Below are 22,458 nucleotides of genomic sequence, written 5' to 3' on the forward strand. Positions count from 1 at the left end.
GGCGGGCAGCAGTTGTTGGAATTCCTGCTCCAGCAGCTCCGTCCGGCTGGGCTTCGTCGGGCAGATGGGAGGCGCCTTCCCGGCCGAGGCCCTTGCACACCCTGAGTTGGGACAGAGGGGACGTGCATGGAGCCGCGGGAGGCCTGGGGTGGGAGCGCAGCCCGCAGCCCGAGCTAGCTCGTGGGGCCGTGGGGGGCAGGAGTGCCCACGCAGGAACCCGGGCCTTGATGCCTGTGGCTCAGTCACTTAGCCTCTGACTCTGGGCTGTGGCTCGGGTCGTGGCCTCAGCACCCTGGGATCCCGCCCTGGCAGGCCCTGCGCTTGGGGCCCATCTGCTTCAGGAGCCTGGGTCTCCCTCTCCCCTCCCTGCTCTCTGCCTGTCTCTTACACAAACAAGACAAACTATCCGATAAAGAAACAATCTTAGAGGATAAATGTTCAAAAAAGTTTGGATCAGTACAAGGACCTCAAGAGACACAGAGAGACAGAGACCGAGAGAGACAGACACACAGACAGAGGGAGAAGCAGCCCTGGTGCAGAGAGCCCGAGGCGGGACTCGATCCCGGGCCTGCGGGGTCAGGGCCTGGGCGGAAGGCAGGCGCTAAACCCCTGGGCGACCAGGCCGCCCCTGAAGGCTCTGCTCTGGTATTCCTACACCTCTGTGCACAGGGACTCTGCATCTGGCCCAGGCAGGGGCAGGGCCCTGGGGCAAGTGTGGGGAGCAGGGGAATGCAGACTCATGTGGGAGCAGGAGTGTAGGGGGGAGCCCAGGGGAGTAGCAGGCTGGCTTCTGGGACCCGGGGCCCTTCGTGCCGCATCGGGGACCCGGGTGTCGGGGGTGCCCCGGCCCCTGCACTCATTTGAGCCCGCGCTGGCCTCTGTTAGCTGCGCAGGGCACTTCCCAGTTCCTCGAGGCGGTGGGGCAGAGCACCCCTTCCTCCCGCTCGCGCCCCCTGTCCCGGGTGGAGCTCTGTGGAGACAGTGCCCGGCAGCCAGGCAGGAGGCCTCAGCGCCCGGTCCGGCCGCCTCGGCTGGGCCGCACCCCCAGCGGCCCCCATCCAGACACAGCACAGCGCAGGCGGCACCCCCCTCCCCCAAGGAGAGCAAAGGGATCGGCTGCAGGGCCTCGGGGGGACTCTTACTCGGCGGGTAAGAGGACCTCAGGAGCCCTGTTTGCACCCTGCCCACCTTGACCTCAGGGTGACCCTGAAGGGATCACCGGGGAACCTGCCGCCCTGCAATGTCCCCCAGCCTGGATGCACCTGCCCACACATCCCTGTTTCCCGGAAGCTGAAGAGGAGGGGATGGGGCCACCCAGGATGGCTGGCACAGGGGGCCTGGCCTGGCCTGCTCTGGCTTACCTGACGGCGCCTCCTGATAAACGCCCTGAGGCGTTGGTTTTTATGCTGGAGCCAAAGCCTACAGCATTGGAACAAGCGGCACCCCTGGGGTTCCTGGGAGCCAGAGCCCCCAGAGGTGGGCCGGCAGCAGGAGAACATCTTCCAGGAGCGGATGTCTCCAGCCAAGTGAGCCTGAGGTGGGGCTGCACTAGATGCGGTTGCCTGGTCACGGGGGTTCCAAGTTCTGTTGGGCTCTGTGTCACGGGAGTGACCTCACTTCCTGGGACCCCCCCCTGACCCACTCCTGGAGGAAGCTGCAGGGGCGGCGCTCGGGGCTGCCGACGGCTCCCCCGTCCCTGCAGGCGATGGCCTGTGCACACAGTGACACACCCGCACCCCTGTCCACAGGCCCCAGGGAAGGACTGTGTGCAGCCAGGGCCCCAGCCTGGACACACGCCTGCGTTCAGACACAACTTTCCATTCTTCCCCGGTTTTGACCCCAGAGAAGCCGTTGTGCCCGTCGGGGATGGTCTGCATCTTGCCCGTGGGACAGGGATTATCCTAGCGGGTGCTTCCTCCAGACGTCCCCAGGCCACTGTGGCATCATATCTATGACATTGGAGGCGGGTGTCACATGCGGGAAATACCTCCAACCACATGTTCTTCCTTGGTGTGTACATGCGCCCAGGCCCACGAGGTCCATGTGCACACACGTGGGCACCAGTTCTCTCATACTGGAGGCCCAGAAGATGACAGTCCCACCGGGGGAGGCATGGGCAATAGCTCCCCACGATCCTAGGCTCCTGAATCCAAGGCAAACCCTACAGAAGGTGTCAGAGTCTCGGCCTAGAAGGTGTGAGGCCGTCCTTATCCTGAACCCCTGCCTGTCGTGTGTTATGGGCCCTTCCCTCCTTCCCACTGGGTGAGCTGTGGACAGCGGTGCACCCAGTGGGTCGCCCTGACCTGGGCTCTAGGGAACCTGCTGTCAGCCACAGAACTGAAAGTAGACAGGAGGCACTGACTCTCCGGCTTGACCCCCAACTGAACTGAAAGCACGTTGTGTGTCCACGTACACTGACAGAGAAACAGAGACACGGATATAAATGTAGACACAGATGCAGAACTAGGAAGTTAGCAGAGGAGAAGCAACATCACGTACGATCATTAAATAAAAAAAGAAAGACAGCTGAGTCTCGAATGGAGAAAAATGGGGTAATTAAAATAGAATCATGAAAAATAATCATCAACCGAAAAGCAGAGAGAGGGATAAAGAAGAAGGAGCCACTTTGGTGACACAAAGAAACGGCAAGCCTCGAATGTAAGGGTGATCGTGCCTCACGGACTCCATGGAACCTAAGTTGGGCAACAAGCAGCACCTTCCAGCAAAGGCCTAAGCGAATTATTTTCTGTTGTTGTTTTTTATTTAAAGATTTTATCTCTTTATTCATGAGAGTGACAGAGAGTGAGAGAGGCAGAGACATAGGCCGAGGGAGAAGCAGGCTCCATGCAGGAAGCCTGATGGGGGACTCGATCCCGGATCCCAGGATCAGGCCCTGGGCCGAAGGTGGATGCTCAGCTCAGCCCCTGAGTCACCTGGGGGTCTAGACTAAGCTAATGAAAATGTACAAGGGATTGTGTCATACTGTGTTTGTAAGGGGGTAAAATTTCTCTTTACTAAGAAAGCGAGGGCAGCCCGGGTGGCTCAGCGGTTTAGCACCGCCTTCGGTCCAGGGCCTGATCCTGGGGACCCGAGATCAAGTCCCCCCTCGGGTTCCCTGCATGGAGCCTGCTTCTCCCTCTGCCTGTGTCTCTGCCTCTCTCTCTCTCTCTCTCACTGTGTGCCTATCATAAATAAAAAATAAAAAAAATTTAAAAAAAAAAAAGAGTCATGGCTCGAGTAAAAGGGTTTGGTATCACACCACTGATCACACTGTTTTGTGGCCAGTCTTAGCATATCAATATGCTAATATCAATATACCACTCTTGTGTTTGGACCCGCTAATGTGCTTCTTATTATGATTTCAAGATGCCTTCAAGAACAATGGGAAACTTTGAAACAATAGAGATTTATTATTTATAAGACCTGGAAATCACACAGCACACCTGGAACCACATAGCGAGGTCACACAGGGCAGGGGGAAGGAGGATGGCGAGCATACAAGTATGCACAGGCAGGTTTTCTGCTTTTATCAGAGCCAAGTGTGGGGGGCTAGGGTTTTATAGGCTCACTCTTTATTAGAAAATTTAAAATATAAGAGTGTGGAATTTAAAGCTCAGGAAGAGAAAAGGCAAGTGGCCCCAAATGGTCACTTATTGAAATCAACCAAGTTCACAAAGGAGCCTAGGGGGCAGTGGGGCTGGCTCTTTGTCTAGTCTTGTGGTTGGCAATGTGTTTATTTGAAATAACTATCTTTTGTCAGTTACTCGTATTACCAAAAAAAAAAAAAAATAGCCAAAGCTCATGGCTTATATCGCATTGCCAAGTGCTGCAGAGTAACCATCCTGGAGTACCACTCTGTTCATCTGACCCCCCTGCAAAGTACCCTCACAATTGCTTCCTGATTATGCAAATTTTTCAGGTACAAAATGACCCAACTTTGCCTTCTCAATCCTGGATCCCACCACTGTAATCTACATGCCCTGTCTCCAACCAACTGGCTATTCACTTCTCTTTTCACAACGCAGCACTCACCTAGCTCCTTGCCTTTGTCCATACTGGTGCCAACATGTTATCATCAAGCACATGGTGTTTTTGCAGAGACGGTTGGTAAATAAATAAGGAATGGGCCTCCAGTGGCCTCCATGATAATATATTATTCCTCACCCCTCTGATTTTCCTCCTCCTGTTTTTCTACCACAACCCCTCCTATCTAGTCACACTCCTAAATGTTCCACTCTCTTCATTAACCCACAGCTGAACTTCAGGCTTTACAATCCTAACATGTTAACAGACATTTATGCGGGGTCTACTCTGAAGCAGGTACTGCACAAGGTATATAGGTGAAACAAAGACGAATAAGCTACTTATGTTCCTGCCCTGAAAAAGCACACAATTAACTACAGAATGAGAAATGCAGGATGCTTGGGGAGTGCAGGAGGGAATTTAAAGACAGTTTTTTGGAGTTTTAACCTGAAAAATAAAACTATCAGTTATTTTACTAGCAAAAAAATGGTTTTTTTTTCAGGAATAACAGAATTCCAATTCTGGACATGCAACAAACAAAGAGGAACATTATTTTGTGCAGAAGAAGAATGAAGCTGGGAGGGTTTTTTCCAAACAAAAGTCCATTGGGGGGGAAAAAATAGCAGAAGTCCAGGTCATGATGGTTTCCAAAGGGCTGAGTTGCAGGGGTAGTGGAGATGTTGTCAGAGATACGAAATACATCTTTCCCTTGCAGGAGCCTGTGATTGATGATTCTTTCCTGCTGCTGATTCTTCTGTTGGGCTCTTCATTGATAATTCTTTCTGTAATTAACCATAATTGATGTTGAGTGGTAAGGCTTCACCTCCTAACTTTCTCTTTTCTCCTCCTTTCCCTATTTTAGTGAGGTTCCACTAATTAATATTGTCTTAAACATTGGAAACCCTGGGGCCAAGTGAAGAGCATGGGAAAGAAGAAAGGGCAGGATTCCAGGGAGCAGAAGCAAACAGAGAGCATTCAGACATTTCCAACCATTTGGTGGGACTACGGTAGCAAAGGTTAGGTGGTGGGAAAAGAGGCCAGACTGTCAATAGTTTACTAAGCGATGCCGGGAGTTTCTCTCCTGAAAGTAATAGGTTGCCTTTAATAGATTTTTAGATTGGGGAATAATCAGCGAGTTCTCTAGAATGATCATTCAGGCAGCATTATCAGAGGTGGTTTGGAAGTGGGAGAAAAGGCAATCAGGGAAGTGAACTATCAAACTGTTGTAAGAGAGGCACCTGGGTGGCTGAGTTGGTGAAGGGTCAGCCTTCGGCTCAGGTCATGATCACAGAGTCCCAGAAGAGAGTCCCTGGTGGAGCCCCGGGATGGAGCCCCAGGAGGGAGCCCTACACGGAGCTCCGCCCCTCCCCCTGCTGTCGTTCTCTCTCTCTCCCTCCCTCTCAAATAAAAATAAAATGTTTTTTGAAACATTTTCTTTCTTTTTTTTTTTTTTAAGAAACTGTCGGAAGATCCCGGAGCAGGCCGGAGACACGGTCGCGGGGGCTGGAGCGCCCCCCGAGGCCCCTGCTAGGCGGACAGACCTCTCGGGTCGTGAGTGTGCGCCTCGGCCTCCGCCGCACCTGCACCCGATTCCGACCGCGCTCGTGCCGTCTGCCCCCAAACTTATGCACTTAATTATCTTTTCCTGGACTCCCCAGTCGTTTCCTGCCCACCACTCCAGTCTCCCTAGATAACACAATAGGAATTGATGGGGTTGGAAGGGCTCGCAAGCCCTCGGAGGCCCAGCTCACGCCCAGGAAAGCGGGGGGGCGCTCCGGGAGCCCCATCACGGGGCTCATCACCCGGTCGCCTTCCCGGGACACGGAGCAGGACACCTCTAGCGCGCCCCCACAGCTGTCAGGCCCTCGGCGGCCGCCAGGGGGCGCGTCCGTTCCCCTCCCCATCCCCCCCCCCCCCCCCCCCCCGTTTTTTCTCTTTTGCGGAAACGCGAACCCGCGCTTCTCCAAAGCAAATGAACCCTGAGGTAATTCGGCCCTCTGCCGTCGCCGTAGCCCCAGACTGTAAACAGGAAGTAGGCGCCAAGAGGCGGGTGAAAAATAACGCCCGGGGCTCGGAGGCGCCGTCGCCTGCGCGCTCAGGGGGTCCCTGCGGTTCTGCGCGGGGAGGGCTTCCCTCGCCAGTCCCTCCTCCAGTGGAGGTCTCTTGCCGCTAGCCAGCTCTCCCCTCGGCGGACAGGGCGTCCCCCCAACCATGGCCGAATACTCGTACGTGAAGTCCACCAAACTCGTGCTCAAGGGAACCAAGGCCAAGAGGTAAGGCCAGAGCTGGCGCGGGAGACTCTGGGTCTCTTCCGACGGCGCCCCCGCCCCCCCCGCCCCCCCCGTGGGGAGGAGAGTCGAGTCTCGCGGAACTCGGGGTGTGAGGGAGCCGGGAACTCCGGCGCCCCGCCCTCGGGCCTGCTTCCGGCCGCGGGCTCTGTGGCTGCCGGGCAGCTCCGGGCGCTCGTGCGGGGCCGGCCTGACGGAGGAGACCTGAGGGCGCCACCGCGAGCCGCAGCTGCAGGCCCGGCCCCGGGTCAGGAGCCCCCCAGACCGCTGCTCGGCGCGTCCGCCTTAGTCTCGTGCTGCAGGTCGTGACAGCGACGTCTCCTGTTAGGGCTCGTTACTTCACGCCCGCCCCCCCGCCCAGTACTCCTTAAACGTCTCCCCTCAAAAAAAATCCTTCATTCCCCCCCCCACAAAAAAAACCCTTAATTAATCATCCCTCCCTCCCCCCGCCCAAAAAGAGCAAATCCTTAATTTTTTTAATACGATATGCAGATGTGCGTTTTGACAGGTATAGAATAAGCTCAAGTCCGCGTTCTCCGCAGTTACTAGTTTAGCAGTTTGTGGCAGGTCCGTTAATATCCTGGAGCTTCTATTTACTCATTCATTAGGGAAGATTAGCGGTAGGAGAACTGATGCTAGGGGGCAGCCCGGCGGCTCCGCGGCTTGGCGCCGCCTTGGGCCCGGAGCGTGACCCTGGTGACCCTGGAGTCCCGGGATCGGCCCCACGTCAGGCTCCCTGCACGGAGCCTGCTTCTCCCTCTGTCTGTGTCTCTGCCTCTCTCTCTGTCTTTCATTAATAAATAAATAAAATCTTAAAAAAAAAAAAAAAAAAGAATTGCTACGAGGATTAGATGAGTTAACGCGTACAGTAAGCGGAACCAAATGCAAGGAGAAGGTCGTAGTGGTGATTTACGGTCGTTGGACTTTTTAGGAAAAAGTATCTGCCCGCCCAGATCTCCACCTCTCTTCTCTCTGGTAGATTTGCTCACGGTTGATCATTCATTACAGATGTTAATCTGAAGCTTGTCCTGCCTGGCTTTACAGGAGAGAGGGGAGAGTTAGCTTCTGAAAGCTTACGTTTCCATGAAAATACAAATAAGCGCATCTCATGCTCATCACAACTATCAATCTTCATTAACGCACGTAGATAGCACTTTCTGCCTGCCTAGAACAACTCTAAGCACTTTGAATACGACTTATTTGGAAACACCCCGGGTGTTGTTTTTTTTTTTTTTTTTCTTTTTTTTTATTACTGAGATATGATACATATAAAATTCACCCTATAAAGCACAGTTCTGTGGGTTTTAGTGTTTAGTCCACAAAGTTCCCCACTGTCATGTTGTCCAACATTTTCATGGTCTGGGAAGGAAACCCCATAATCCTTAGTAGTCCCTCTCCAGTCCACTCTTCCCTCATGCCCGCAACCACTAATATACTTTCTCTCTGTTATCAGTTTGCCTGTTCTGAATATTTCCTATAAATGGAGTCATGCAATATGCGGTCTCTTGTATCTGGCTTCATCCATGTCTAGCATGTATCAGTATCCTTATTTTTATGGCTGAATAATATTCCATTGTATGGATATAACACATTTTGTTTATCCTTTCACCCGTTGAAGGACATCTGGGGTATTTCCACTTTTTGGCTATTAGGAATCATGCTGTTACGAATTTCTTAGAAAATTTTTGTGTGGATGTGTGTTCTCATTTCTCTTGGGTATATACCTAGCAGTACATAGGTTAGGTCATATGATAACTCTGTTTAACTTTTTGAAGAACCCCAAACTATTTCCTAAAGCAGCTGTACCACTTTTCATTTTCACCAGCAACATAGGAAGATTCACATTCACCCTTAATCCTCGCAGTAACCTTAAGAGCATAAATTATTATCCTCATGTTATAGATGAGAAGCTGACAGTGATTAAGAAATGTTCCAAAAGTCGCAGAGCTAAGAAATAACAAGATTAAAAAGGCAGTCCTCCAGAGCCTGTTCTCTTAACTATAATACAATACATACAGGATCAGAACTGACTTCTCAGTATTAGAAGGAAGAGAACATATCGGTGTAGATAACTGTGAATCAATAATTCATAAATCTGTGTACAGCTTAAAAGAGGCTTGTAAGATTCCATCTTAGATGTTTAACATCAAATCAATATTTCTAAACTTATCTATATAAATTCTCTCCTACAGTAAGAAGAAAAAGAGCAAAGAGAAGAAGAGAAAAAGAGAAGAAGATGAAGAAACTCAACTTGATATTGTTGGTAAGTTTTCCATACTTTATTCTGGGAAAAGTTAATACTGCTGAGATGCCTTTAAAAATATTTTCCTAGTGGGACGTCTCGATGGCTCAGCAGCTGAGCGTCTGCCTTTGGCTCCGGGAGTGATCCCGGGGTCCGATACAGTTCTGAGTCTTTGCTCCTAGTCTATGGTTTAACTTTTCATTTTATTAAATGGTATTTTTCTTAAAGCAAAAGTTTAAAAAATTGAAAAAAATTTTTCAATTATAATTTTTCAACTATAAGTTTTTTTTTAAGATTTTATTTATTTATTCATGACAGACACAGAGAGAGAGGCAGAAACACAGGCAGAGGGAGAAGCAGGCTTCACCCAAGTGTCCCAGAAGTTTTTGGTTTTTATAAGATTCCATTTATTACTATTTTTCTGTTACATTACCATCTTATATCTTCAGTCTAAGAAGTTGTTGCTTACCCCAAGGTCATGAAGAAATTCTTCCACGTTTTCTTTATGAGGCTTCAGTTTTAGTTTCTCATTAGATCTATGATCTATCGTGGTTTATGTATACAATGGAATATTGCTCAGCCATTAGAAACGACAAATACCCACCATTTGCTTCAACGTGGATGGAACTGGAGGGTATTATGCTGAGTGAAGTAAGTCAGTCGGAGAAGGACAAACATTGTATGTTCTCTTTCATTTGGGGAATATAATTAATAGTGAAAGGGAATATAAGGGAAGGGAGAAGAAATGTGTGGGAAATATCAGAAAGGGAGACAGAACGTAAAGACTGCTAACTCTGGGAAACGAACTAGGGGTGGTGGAAGGGGAGGAGGGTGGGGGGTGGGGGTGAATGGGTGACGGGCACTGAGGGGGGCACTTGACGGGATGAGCACTGGGTGTTATTCTGTATGTTGGTAGACTGAACACCAATAAAAAATAAATTTATTTTAAAAAAAGATCTATGATCTATCTCATTAATTTTTAGTCTTGTGTGAATTAGGGATCAAAGTTCTTTTTTTCATTCTTTCATATTGATAACCAGTTGTTGTAGCACCACTGTTGAATAGACTTTCCTTTCTCCATTAAACTGCCTTAATACGTTTGTCAAAAATCATTTGACTTTATATGTGCTGATATATTTTTGGACTTTGTTCCATTGATTTGTCTGTTCTGTTGATATATTTGTCTTGATTACTGTCCCTTCGCAAGTTTTTGAAATCAGGAGGTCTTCAAGGTTCATCCATGTTACAGCATGTGTCAGTCTTCCTTTTAAGACTGATATTCCAGGCAGCCCAGGTGGCTCTGGGGTTGAGCACCTGCCTTTGGCCCAGGGCGTGACCCTGGAGACCCGGGATCGAGTCCCACATCGGGCTCCCTGCATGGAGCCTGCTTCTCCCTCTGCCTGTGTCTCTGCCTCTCTCTCTCTCTCTCTCTCTCTCTCTCTCTCTGTCTAATGAATAAATAAATAAAATCTTTAAAAAAAGAAAAAAAAAAAAGACTGATACTCCATTGTGTATATACTGCATTTATCCATTCATATTTCAATGAACACATGAGTTACTTCCACTTTTTGCCTATTGTGGATAATTCTGCGAGGAATATGGGTGTACAGATATCTCTTCAAGACTTTGGTTTCAGTTCTTTTGGGCATGTACCTAGAAGTGGAATTGCTGGATCATGACAGTAATGCCATTTTTAATTTTGTGAGAAACCACCATACTGTTTTGCATAGTTGCATTTTATATTTCCACCAGCACTGCACAGGGTTTCAATTTTTCCGTATCCTCACCAACATTTGTTATTTCTGGTTCTCTGATAATAGCCATCCTAGTGGGTATGAAATGGTATCTCATTATGGTTTATGCCTGTGTCTCTGCCTCTCTCCCCGTGTGTCTCTCATAAGTAAATAAAAATCAGTATACACCACATTTTCTTTATCCATTTACCTTTGATGGACATCTGAGTTGCTCCCAGCCCTTGGCTATGATAAAGAATGCTTCTATGAGGATGGAGGTCTCTTGGCGACCCTGCTTTCAATTCTTTTGACTACACGTACCCCAGAAATAGGATTGCTGGATTATATGGTAGTTGTAGTTTTAATTTTTTTGAGGAACTCTCATACTGTTTACATAGTGGTTGCACCATGCTACATTCCTATCAGCAATGCACAAGTGTCCTGATTTCTCCATATCCTTGCCAACATTTTATTTTTTAACAGTGGTCATCCTAGTGGGTGTGAGGTGACCCTCATCGTGGTTGTGATTTGCCTTTTTTGATGGTTAGTGATGTGGAGCATCATTTCATAGGTTCATTGGCCATTTATACATCTTCTTTCAAGGAATGTCTGTACAGGCTCTTCGTCCTTTCTTCCATGGGCTACTTGTTGCCTTGTGACGAAGTTCGTAGGAGTTTTTTGTATGTTAACTTATTGTCAAATACATGGTTTGCACATATTTTTCCCATTCTATTCGTTGTCTCTTCACTCTCTAGATTGTATCCTTTGGTGCATTTGAAGTTTTATAGACCCCATTTGTCTATGTTTACTTGTTTGCTGGTGCTTTGGTATCGTAGTCAGGAAATCACTGCCAGGTCCGTGGATCCTGGGTGGCTCAGTCAGTAAGCATATGATTCAATGTCAGCTCAGGTCTTGATCTCAGGGTTGTGAGTTCAGGCCCCATATTAGGCTCCACCCTGGGTATGGAGCCTGTTTACAAAAAGAAAGAAATCATTGGCAGATCTAATATTGTGAATCTTTTCCTTATGTTTCCTTTCAAGCATTTTATCTATAAAATAGATATCTATTTTGGGGTTTTTTTTTAAACATTACTCTTACATATGTTTTCTCATTTTCAGTGTATGATTCTTTCACTTCTTTCATTAGTCTTGTTCCTGAATATCTTACCTTTTTCAGTGTTGTGGTAAATGGAGTTGTGTTCTTGAGTTCCACTTCAAATTGTTCATTGTTAACATCTAGAGATGCAACTGCTTCTTGGTGTGTTGGTTTTCATTTCTGCAACCTTGTTGAATTTGTTTACTGCTTCTAATTTTTTTAATCCTTACGATTTCTACGTATAAGATTATGGTATATGCAAATATGATTCTTCTTCTTCCTTTCCAGTTTGGATGTGTTTTGTTTCTTTTACTTGCCTAATTGCTCTGGCTAAGTTTTCTAGTACTATATTTGATGGAAAGGCCAGAGTAAAGAACTTTATTTTGATCCTATTTTTAGAGGAAAAGTTTGAGTCTTTTGCTATTTTGTACATTAGTTGGGATTTTTTTTTTCATATTTGGTCTTTATGATGTTTAGTTGGTTTACTTTTACTCCTAGTTTAGTAAGAGTTCTTTTCATGAAAGAGTATTAAGTCTCGTGAAGTGAAAACAATAAACAGCATACAAAGTCAGATGCTTTTACCATCTGAACCACCTAGGTGCCCCCCTTTGCACATTCTTTTTTTGTTTCTTAAATTACACTTAGGAATGAAATCATATGGTATTTGTGTTTCTCTGACTCACTTATTTCACTTAGCATTACTCTTTAGCTCCATGTACGTCATTCCAAATGACGAGATTTCATTCTTTTGTATAACTGAATAATACTCCATCGCATATGTACCACGTCTTCTTTATCCATTCATCCATTCTTTCTAGAGTTCCTTGAGAGATTTATATATATATATATTTTTTTTTTTTTCTGTATGTGTTTATAGCATTAAGCTCTCCTAGAAATCTTTTGCTGCAGCCTAAATGTTTTGGTATATTGGGTTTCCTTGTTTCATTTGTTTCAAGATACTATGTATTTATGTAAGAAAGAGAACCCAGGAGTGGGTGGGGGCAGGGGGAAAGGAGAGGGAGAATCTTAAGCAGGCGCCACACTCACTGCAGAACCCAGCACAGGGCTCGATCTCAAGATACTGAGATCATGATCTGAGCCAAATCAGGAGTCGAAGGCTTAACCAACTGAGCCACCCAGATGGCCTCAAGATGCTTTTTAATTTCCCCCTTAAGTTATTCTATGAAAAAGTTTTTCTTCTTTGACCTGTTGGTTGTTAAGAGAACGTTGTTTCATAATTGGCTCTTTATACATCTGAGACTTCACTAATGTGGTGGTCACTGGCCAGGCACATGTGACAATTTACATTAAAATTAATTAAAATTATATAAAATTTTATATAATTGAGAAAATTCACTTTCTCAATCACACTCGCCATATATATCAGATATGTAATAACCACATACCATATTGGGCAGCACTAGTAGACAGTATTTCCTTTTTACGGTACGATCTATTGGAGTCTTGATATAGATAGAATAATAGTTGTCAACCAGGTGCAATTTTGTCCCGCATGGGACGTATGGCAATATCTGGAAACATGTTTGGTTTCACAGGTAGGGGATCCGTGCTTTACTGGCATCTAGTGGGTGGAGTTCCGGAAAGCTGTTAAAATCCCGTAATTCACAGGACAGCCCCCCAACAAAGGCTCATCCGGCCCACATGCCAGTAGTTTTGACAGTGAAAACCTTTGACCTATAATATGTTTCAGCAGGACGTGGAGGGCTCGTTGTTTTTTCCCTCTGATTGGCCAGTTGACTAGACCCCCTCTGCTGTGTGTATTCAATCCATCCTCTGCTTACTGCTAGTGAACTTTAGGCTAAAAATGTGTTTTGGTATTCTTGGTTTTTTTTTTTTTTTTTTTTTTTCACTTAAATGGTGGAGAAGGTCCTATTCCTTGCTAATTAGCATGCAATTTTTTTTAAAGTGAAATTGATAGTTAAGGTCCTTTACAATGAAAGAATACATATTTAATTTTATTTTTTTATTTTTTAAAGATTTTCTTTATTTATTCATGAGAAAGACACAGAGGGAGAGAGAGGCACAGACACAGGCAGAGGGAGAAGCAGGCTCCACGCAGAAGCCTGACGTGGGACTCGATCCTGGGTCTCCAGGATCACACCCTGGGCCGAAGGCAGTCACCAAACCACTGAGCCACCCGGGCGGCCCAGCATACAATTTTAAAAAATCGACTTTTGCTGTCTTACAGGTTCTTTGACTCTGCACATATAGACAAATCTCTGTTTCTGGCTCATCATGGCTTCCACTTCAAGGTAAGTGCCTTTGATGAAAGCCTTTATGAAGGGCCACACCCAGGACATTTTTAGCTCTTGGTCCTGCTGGCCTCACTAAGCATATGGTGTCTAGGAAAGAAAAAGGAGGAAGAGAGAGCACAAAAGGGAGACTGAGGAAAGATGAGGCAAGCAGGGTAGTGCATGTGGTATAGGTGAGGCTTTGTAGCTCCAGGGTCTGCACTGTGTCTGAAAATGTGATTTATTTCTCTCATCTTATTTTTTTTTTAAGATTTATATTATATATAAATCAGAGAGAGGGAGAGAGAGCACAAGTGGGAGTTAGAGAGAGAGGGAGAACACGCTCCAGATTGAGCACGGAGCCCGATGTGGGACTCGACCTCATGACCCCGAGATCAGGATCCAAGCTGAAACCAACAGTTGGTCACATAACTGACTGTGCCATCCAGGCGCCCCCTCCTCATCTTTTAATGCACAAGGTGCTTGCTACTGGACTACCATGGTCCCTGCAAGTTTTACCATTCCATGAGTCTTCTTTCCTTATTTTTTTCAAGTTTTTACTTAAATTCTAGTTAGTTAACATATACTGTAATATTGGTTCAAGACTAGTGTTTAGTGATTCATCACTTACCTATAACACCCAGTGCTCATCACAACAAGTGCCCTCCTCACTGCCAATCACCACGCCAATCCCATGCCCTCCTTCCCTCCAGCAAGCCTGTTGTTCTCTGTACTAAAGAATCTCTTATAGTATACCTCCCACTCTTTTCCTTCCTTCCCCTATATCCGTTTGTTGTTGTTGTTGTTGTTGTTGTTTTAATTCCACATATGAGTGAAATCATCTGGTATTTTCTCTGAATGACTGACTTTGCTTAACATATAGAATACACTCTAGGTCCTTTCTTTGGTGTTAGTAGTGATCTCTCCTTTCTCATCATGATTTTATTAGTTTGAGTGTTTTCTGTCTTCTTTTAAATAAGGCTGGCTAATGGTTTATCTACCTTCTTAATTGTTTCAAAGAACCAACTCCTGGTTTTGTTGATCTTTTCCACAGTTCTTCTGGTCTCTATTTCATTGAGTTCTGCTCGAGTCTTTTTTAACCCTCTTCTTCTGCTGGGTGTTGGATCTATTTGCTGTCTTTCACCAGCTCCCTTAGGTGGAAGGTTAGCTTTTCTATTTGAGTTTTTTCCAGTTTTTGGATGGATGCTTGTATTGCGATGTATTTCCCCCTCAGGACTGCTTTTGCTGTATCCCAAAGATTTTGAATGGTGGTGTCTTCATTCTCATTAGTTTCCATGAATCTTTTTAATTCTTCTCTAATTTCGTGGTTGACCCTTTCACCTTGTAGCAGGATGGTCCTTAACCTCCACGTATTTGAAATCCTTCCAAACTTCTTCTTGTGATTTAGTTCTAGTTTCAAAGCATTATGGTCTGAAAATACACAGGGTCGATCCCAATCTTTTGGTATCAATTAAGACCTGATGTGTGACCCAGTTTGTGGTCTCTTCTGGAGAAAGCCCCACGTGCACTTGAGAAGAATGTGTATTCAGTTGCGTTTGCATGTAAAGTTCTATAAATATCTGTGAAATCCATCTGGTCCAGTGTATCATTTAAAGCTCCTGTTTCTTTGGAGATGTTGTGCTTAAAAGACCTGTGGATTGCAGAAAGCGCTCCATTGAAGTCACCAAGTATAAGTGTATTATTATCTAAGTATGTCTTAACTTTGGTTATTAATCGATTGATATACTTGGCGGCTCACGCATCCGGGCCATAAATATTCGTGATTGTTAGGTCCTCTTGTTGGATAGATCCTTTAAGTATGATATAGTGTCCCTCTTCACCTCTCACTACAGTCTTTGGGACAAACTTTAATTTATCTGATATAAGGATGGCTACCCCTGCATTTATTGAGGACTATTTGAATGGTACACAGTTCTCCAACCTTTTATTTTCAGGCTGTAGGTGTCCTGATGTCTAAAATGAGTCTCTTGGAGACAGCAAATGGATGGGTCTTGCCTTTTTTTATCCAGTCTGAAACCCTGCGTCCTTTTGATGGGGTCATTAAGCCCATTCACGTTCAGAGTTACTATTGACAGATATGGATTTAGTGTCATCATGATACCTATTCAGTCCCTGTTTTTGTGGATTGTTTCCTTGGACTTCCCCTTTCTTTTACAGGGTCCCCCCTTAATATTTCTGGCAGAGCCGGCTTGGTGGTCACATATCCTGTCAGTTTCTGCCTCTCTTGGAAGCTCTTTATCTCTCCTTCTATTCTGAATGAGAGCCTTGCTGGATAAAGTATTCTTGGCTGCAGGTTCCTCTCATTTAGGACCCTGACTGTATCCTGCCGGCCCTTTCTCACCTCCCAGGTCTCTGTGGAGAGGTCTGCTGTTGTCCTAAAGCTTCTCCCCATAAAAGTTAGTGATTTCTTGTCTCTTGCTGCATTAAGGATCTTCTCTTTATCTTTGGAATTTGCAAGTTCCAGTATTAAATGTTAAATGTTGAGCGGTTTTTATGGATTTAAGGGGGGTGGGGGTGATCTCTCTAGCTCCTGGATCTAAATGCCTGTTTCCCTTCCCAAGTTAGGAAAGTTTTCAGCTATGATTTGTTCAAATACATAATCTGGACCTCTGTCCCTTTTGGCGCCCTCGGGAACCCCAATTAAACGTAGATTTTTCCAAAAAAAAAAAAAAAAAAAAAAAACGTAGATTTTTCCTTCTGAGGCTGTCATTTATTTCCCTTAACCTATCCTCATGGTCTCTTAATTGTCTTTCTTTTCTTCCCTCAGTTTCCGCCCTTGCCATCAACTTGTCTTCTGTGTCACTCACTCGTTCTTCTCCCTCGTTAACCCTGGTCGTTAGGACCTCCAGTTTGGATTGCATCTCATTCAACTGATTTTTAATTTCGGCCTGATTAGATCTAAATCCTACAGTCATGAAGTCTCTTGAGTCCTTTATGCTTTTTTCTAGAGCCACCAGTAGCTTTATAACTGTGCTTCTGAATTGGCTTTCTGACATTGAATTGTAATCCAAATGTTGTAACTCTGTGGGAGAGAGGACTGTTTCTGATTTCTTTCTTTGGAGGTGAGTTTTTCCTTCTAGCCATTTTACTCAGTGCGGAGTGGCCAAAAACAAGTTGTACTGGAATAACGAGAAAGAGAGAGAGAGAGAAAAAAAGAAAAGAAGAAATAAAAAAGAATTAAAAAGGGGGGGGGTGGGGAAACAACAGAAACAAACAGAAAAGAAAAAAACAAGGGGGAGTATCCTCTGATCCTATATACTGTAAATCCCTCGGCTTCCCCTGGAACTTTCCAGTGCTGCTTGGTCAATACCTTGCTTTTCCCCTGACCTTCTAGCTGGTCTTCTGAGGGAGGGGCCTGCTGTGCTGATTGTAGGGTGTGTGCACCTGGGGAGCTGCCCAGGCCCCTGCCAGGTGTATGGCTCAGTGGGAGTTGTTTATCTGTGAGGCCCCTGCTCAGTCCCAGGTACAGGGTGACACCAGGAGGGACAACAACAGTGGGGGCGGCCAGCTGTGCAGCTCTGGAGTCAGCTCCCGCAGTGACTACTGCAGCTCCCAGTGTGCAGGGGCCTGGATGCTCCAGGGGCGGGCCCGCCGATCTGTACAGCTCGGGCCGCCCGGGGGCAGGAGCCACCTGGCTGTCCTGTGTCCTCCCGGCCTCTGCCTGACCTGGGGGAGCACCCGATCCTGGGCTGTGTCCCCCGGCGCCCTGGGCTCTGGGACCTGTGACACTGTGAATGGACCTAAAGTGTAGGTCCACGATGTATAATTTAAAAGCATCAGAGTGAATTTTGTTTGAAGTTAACTTATACTTTATTACAATAAAACTCATAAGCCATTTTACAGGTTAAAGAAAAACTCAAAATATAGAAACAGTGAAATGACACGGGAAGGGCAAGCCTCCGTTGGGCTGCAGGCATGACGAGCCCTGCGGTGGGAGCTGGGGCGGGCTCCCGAGGTGGTCAGGGGGCTGCGCAGAGGTTGAAGCCAGTTGTCCCAGAGGCAATTGGCGGCTCTGGCACTCTGGGGACCCCGATTGCAGGTGCCAGGGCCTGCTCCTCCTCCGGGGTGGCCGCAGGTGCACGTGGCTCGTCCAGGGCGCAGCCGTGATCTAGAGCAGTGACCACTATCTGCAGGGGCTTCGCCTCCCCAGCTGGCACCTCAGCTGGGGCCAAGCCCTCAGCCCCAGCAGCCAGGGCGGCCTCGAGCACTTCAGGCCCATCCGAGGCAGCAGGCCCCACAGTTGGGGCTGGGGCGGGCTCCGGAAGTGCTTCAGGGTCTTTTGCTCGGGCCGAAGCTGTAGCTCCAAGAAGACAAGGTATCACCACCAGGACGGACTTTCCACGTCCCTCCCAAATCAAGGACACTCTTCCAACCGCTCAAAGAGCCCTGGGAGGTGTCCACAGCCTGCAGCTCGTGGGGATGGGGTGTGAGCCGAACCCCTGCTCCCGGCCCAGCTGCACGGACGCTGGATCCGTGGGGCCCACCCTGTCCCCAGCTCGGCCACCCCCAGGCCTCCTCACCCCCAGCCTCTGGCTCCGCTGCATGGAGGCGTCTGAGTTGTTGCAGGTAACGCCGGGCACGGAGCTCCACGTCTGTGCCTGGCATGCGCTGCCTTATGAATTCCAGAATCTTCTTCAGGGAGGCAGATTGGGGGAGCCGACAAAAGTCCTCCTGATAATAGTCCATCCATATCTCCAGGATGCAGCAGATGGCCCTGGGGAGGGACAGGTGGGCACAGGGGTCAGAAGACAGGGCTCCCTCACACCGAGGTGTCCCGGGGAAGCCCTGCAGGACCCGGGGCCTCGGCCTCCCGTGCGGGGCTGTCAGAGGCCAGTCCTGCTCCTCGTCCACCTGCCACCTGGCGGTCCTGCCTGCCACAGGCCTGCTCCCCGAGGAGGGGCTGGCACGAAGCCTCTGTGCGGGGGAGCCCACGCCCAGCGGTGTGACCATCACGGTCTTTGCTGGGAAGCGGGGCTCCCTCCTCAGCCTGGCTCCCTGCCCACTTGCCCCTTGAATCCACCGGCAGGCGTCCGGGGACGGGGGGCGTCTGGCCTGTCATTGCCCTCACTGCACACACTGTCGCTCTGGGAAGGTCCAAGCCAGGAGGGCTCGGGCTCTGTGTCCTGCCAGGCCTTGCCAGGAGCCACCCGGGACCTCCACTTTCCCTCCCTGTGGCTCTGCGCTGCCTCCCTCATGAGGGGCCCCGGGGGGTGTCCTTCCACTGACTCTAATCTGCCGTCTCCCACGGGGCCAGGGCCACCGGGTCTGTGAGCCCTCAATGGCCCTCGTGGCAACCTGCTGTGCACTGGGTCCAGGTGCCACCAGATTGGGGAGTGCGATGCTCCCCACCCCCTCTGCTCTGGGTCCCAGGTGTGGGGCAGACAGAGGGCTGGGAGGGGCGGGCATGGAGAAAGTCTCCCTTAGGGGTCCCAGTGCTCTCCCACCAAGCCCACACCCTATTCACGGCTCTCCTTTCCTCCTTTCCTGAAGGGCCCTTAGACCTTTACCCCGTCACGGGAATTGCAGATGTGTGGGGTGAGGGTCCAGCACCCCCGGCCCACAGCCCCCTCGCTGCCCTCCTGGAGAGGGAAGGCCCTCGGGCAGGGGCCGGAGTCACTCACAGTTTCCAGCGCTGCAGGACCGCGTCGTCGCCACCACACGCAGCTGCGATGCACCCATATCTAGGGGAGGGCGGGGGCATCCCACGAATCATCCTGTGGCCGCGACCTCTCACCGTGGGGGCTGTCACCTCTGACCCCCGACTAGGCCGGAGCCCCGGGGGCCGTCAGCTCTGTGCGGGGGGCCACGGGCAGCCCCCGGAGAAGCGCCCGCACCTGCCGGGGCCTCCTGAATGCTTGAGCATGAAAGGCTCCGGCCAGGCCCACGGCCGATATCTGAGTGGGCCTGGGCGCCCGGGGTCCCCCTGTGTGGTTGCCCCAGGACACAGCCCCCCGGTGACGGTGGGGAGGAGGCACAGGCCCCGTCACGGGGGAGGAGGACGGCTGCGGAGCACAGGCACAGCCCCTCTGGCCGACCCGCCACAGGCCAGGCCCCGGGGCTGCCCTCCGGGACCCCACTGTGCCCTGGGTGACTCTGCTCCAGGCGGGGGAGCGGCCCGAGGCCGGGCAGCTCAGAACCATTCCCAGCCTCCCCACCAGCAGGTGGCCCACCCCTGGGCTGCGGAGGCGCAGGTGCTCACTTCGTAAACAGCAGATCCAGCACCTCGTCGGTGGTGGCAAATCCATGACAGTTGTCTAAAAAGATGAAAACGGAGATGACATCCCTGCGCAGCAAGGCGGGCAGCAGTTGTTGGAATTCCTGCTCCAGCAGCTCCGTCCGGCTGGGCTTCGTCGGGCAGATGGGAGGCGCCTTCCCGGCCGAGGCCCTTGCACCCTGAGTTGGGACAGAGGGGACGTGCATGGAGCCGCCGGGAGGCCTGGGGTGGGAGCGCAGCCCGCAGCCCGAGCTCTCGGGGGCCGTGGGGGGCAGGAGTGCCCACGGCAGGAACCCGGGCCTTGATGCCTGTGGCTCAGTCACTTAGCCTCTGACTCTGGGCTGTGGCTCGGGTCGTGGCCTCAGCACCCTGGGATCCCGCCCTGGCAGGCCCTGCGCTTGGGGCCCAGTCTGCTTCAGGAGCCTGGGTCTCCCTCTCCCCTCCCTGCTCTCTGCCTGTCTCTTACACAAACAAGACAAACTATCCGATAAAGAAACAATCTTAGAGGATAAATGTTCAAAAAAGTTTGGATCAGTACAAGGACCTCAAGAGACACAGAGAGACAGAGACCGAGAGAGACAGACACACAGACAGAGGGAGAAGCAGCCCTGGTGCAGAGAGCCCGAGGCGGGACTCGATCCCGGGCCTGCGGGGTCAGGGCCTGGGCGGAAGGCAGGCGCTAAACCCCTGGGCGACCAGGCCGCCCCTGAAGGCTCTGCTCTGGTATTCCTACACCTCTGTGCACAGGGACTCTGCATCTGGCCCAGGCAGGGGCAGGGCCCTGGGGCAAGTGTGGGGAGCAGGGGAATGCAGACTCATGTGGGAGCAGGAGTGTAGGGGGGAGCCCAGGGGAGTAGCAGGCTGGCTTCTGGGACCCGGGGCCCTTCGTGCCGCATCGGGGACCCGGGTGTCGGGGGTGCCCCGGCCCCTGCACTCATTTGAGCCCGCGCTGGCCTCTGTTAGCTGCGCAGGGCACTTCCCAGTTCCTCGAGGCGGTGGGGCAGAGCACCCCTTCCTCCCGCTCGCGCCCCCTGTCCCGGGTGGAGCTCTGTGGAGACAGTGCCCGGCAGCCAGGCAGGAGGCCTCAGCGCCCGGTCCGGCCGCCTCGGCTGGGCCGCACCCCCAGCGGCCCCCATCCAGACACAGCACAGCGCAGGCGGCACCCCCCTCCCCCAAGGAGAGCAAAGGGATCGGCTGCAGGGCCTCGGGGGGACTCTTACTCGGCGGGTAAGAGGACCTCAGGAGCCCTGTTTGCACCCTGCCCACCTTGACCTCAGGGTGACCCTGAAGGGATCACCGGGGAACCTGCCGCCCTGCAATGTCCCCCAGCCTGGATGCACCTGCCCACACATCCCTGTTTCCCGGAAGCTGAAGAGGAGGGGATGGGGCCACCCAGGATGGCTGGCACAGGGGGCCTGGCCTGGCCTGCTCTGGCTTACCTGACGGCGCCTCCTGATAAACGCCCTGAGGCGTTGGTTTTTATGCTGGAGCCAAAGCCTACAGCATTGGAACAAGCGGCACCCCTGGGGTTCCTGGGAGCCAGAGCCCCCAGAGGTGGGCCGGCAGCAGGAGAACATCTTCCAGGAGCGGATGTCTCCAGCCAAGTGAGCCTGAGGTGGGGCTGCACTAGATGCGGTTGCCTGGTCACGGGGGTTCCAAGTTCTGTTGGGCTCTGTGTCACGGGAGTGACCTCACTTCCTGGGACCCCCTCCCTGACCCCCACCTGATCCTGGGGACCCGAGATTGAGTCCCCCCTCAGGCTCCCTGCATGTGTCTCTGCCTCTCTCCCCGTGTGTCTCTCATAAATAAATAAAAATCAGTATACACCACATTTTCTTTATCCATTTACCTTTGATGGACATCTGAGTTGCTCCCAGCCCTTGGCTATGATAAAGAATGCTTCTATGAGGATGGAGGTCTCTTGGCGACCCTGCTTTCAATTCTTTTGACTACACGTACCCCAGAAATAGGATTGCTGGATTATATGGTAGTTGTAGTTTTAATTTTTTTGAGGAACTCTCATACTGTTTACATAGTGGTTGCACCATGCTACATTCCTATCAGCAATGCACAAGTGTCCTGATTTCTCCATATCCTTGCCAACATTTTATTTTTTAACAGTGGTCATCCTAGTGGGTGTGAGGTGACCCTCATCGTGGTTGTGATTTGCCTTTTTTGATGGTTAGTGATGTGGAGCATCATTTCATAGGTTCATTGGCCATTTATACATCTTCTTTCAAGGAATGTCTGTACAGGCTCTTTGTCCTTTCTTCCATTGGGCTACTTGTTGCCTTGTGACGAAGTTCGTAGGAGTTTTTTGTATATTAACTTATTGTCAAATACATGGTTTGCACATATTTTTCCCATTCTATTCGTTGTCTCTTCACTCTCTAGATTGTATCCTTTGGTGCATTTGAAGTTTTATAGACCCCATTTGTCTATGTTTACTTGTTTGCTGGTGCTTTGGTATCGTAGTCAGGAAATCACTGCCAGGTCCGTGGATCCTGGGTGGCTCAGTCAGTAAGCATATGACTCAATGTCAGCTCAGGTCTTGATCTCAGGGTTGTGAGTTCAGGCCCCATATTAGGCT

The 22,458-nt window shown here is 49.8% G+C and overlaps 1 protein-coding gene and 1 long non-coding RNA gene across 10 annotated transcripts in view; one reads left to right on the plus strand and one right to left on the minus strand.

Moving 5' to 3' along the window:
* The first annotated feature begins 4,002 nt into the window (after positions 1-4,002).
* Positions 4,003-22,458, plus strand: part of LOC119879300 — a 32,886-nt gene continuing 14,430 nt past the window's right edge. For 3 of the 8 annotated variants that reach the window (XR_005387443.1, XR_005387444.1, XR_005387445.1), the window contains exons 1-4: positions 4,006-4,834; positions 5,480-6,296; positions 8,504-8,574; positions 13,591-13,654. This is a non-coding gene — a long non-coding RNA (uncharacterized LOC119879300). Of the gene's footprint in view, positions 4,835-5,479; positions 6,297-8,503; positions 8,575-13,590; positions 13,655-22,458 lie in introns of all 8 variants that reach the window. The other 5 variants (XR_005387446.1, XR_005387441.1, XR_005387442.1 and 2 more) reach the window with 3 other exon arrangements.
* LOC119878159 (ral guanine nucleotide dissociation stimulator-like) lies at positions 17,441-21,520 on the minus strand. Of its 2 annotated transcripts, none has more exons than XM_038589646.1 (5): positions 21,308-21,520; positions 19,854-20,047; positions 19,276-19,335; positions 18,175-18,368; positions 17,441-17,954 (listed from the first exon to the last, which is right to left on the minus strand). In XM_038589646.1, exons 1-5 carry the CDS (start codon positions 21,443-21,445, stop codon positions 17,614-17,616), a joined length of 927 nt encoding a protein of 308 aa, XP_038445574.1. In that variant the 5' UTR covers positions 21,446-21,520; the 3' UTR covers positions 17,441-17,613. The 2 variants fall into 2 exon arrangements, with proteins under 2 accessions (XP_038445574.1, XP_038445575.1); XM_038589647.1 differs by having other exon boundaries at positions 17,441-17,948; positions 21,308-21,518.

The sequence above is a fragment of the Canis lupus genome, unplaced genomic scaffold (genome assembly GCF_011100685.1).
Source record: "Canis lupus familiaris isolate Mischka breed German Shepherd unplaced genomic scaffold, alternate assembly UU_Cfam_GSD_1.0 chrUn_S57H216, whole genome shotgun sequence".
Classification (NCBI taxonomy): Eukaryota; Metazoa; Chordata; class Mammalia; order Carnivora; family Canidae; genus Canis; species Canis lupus.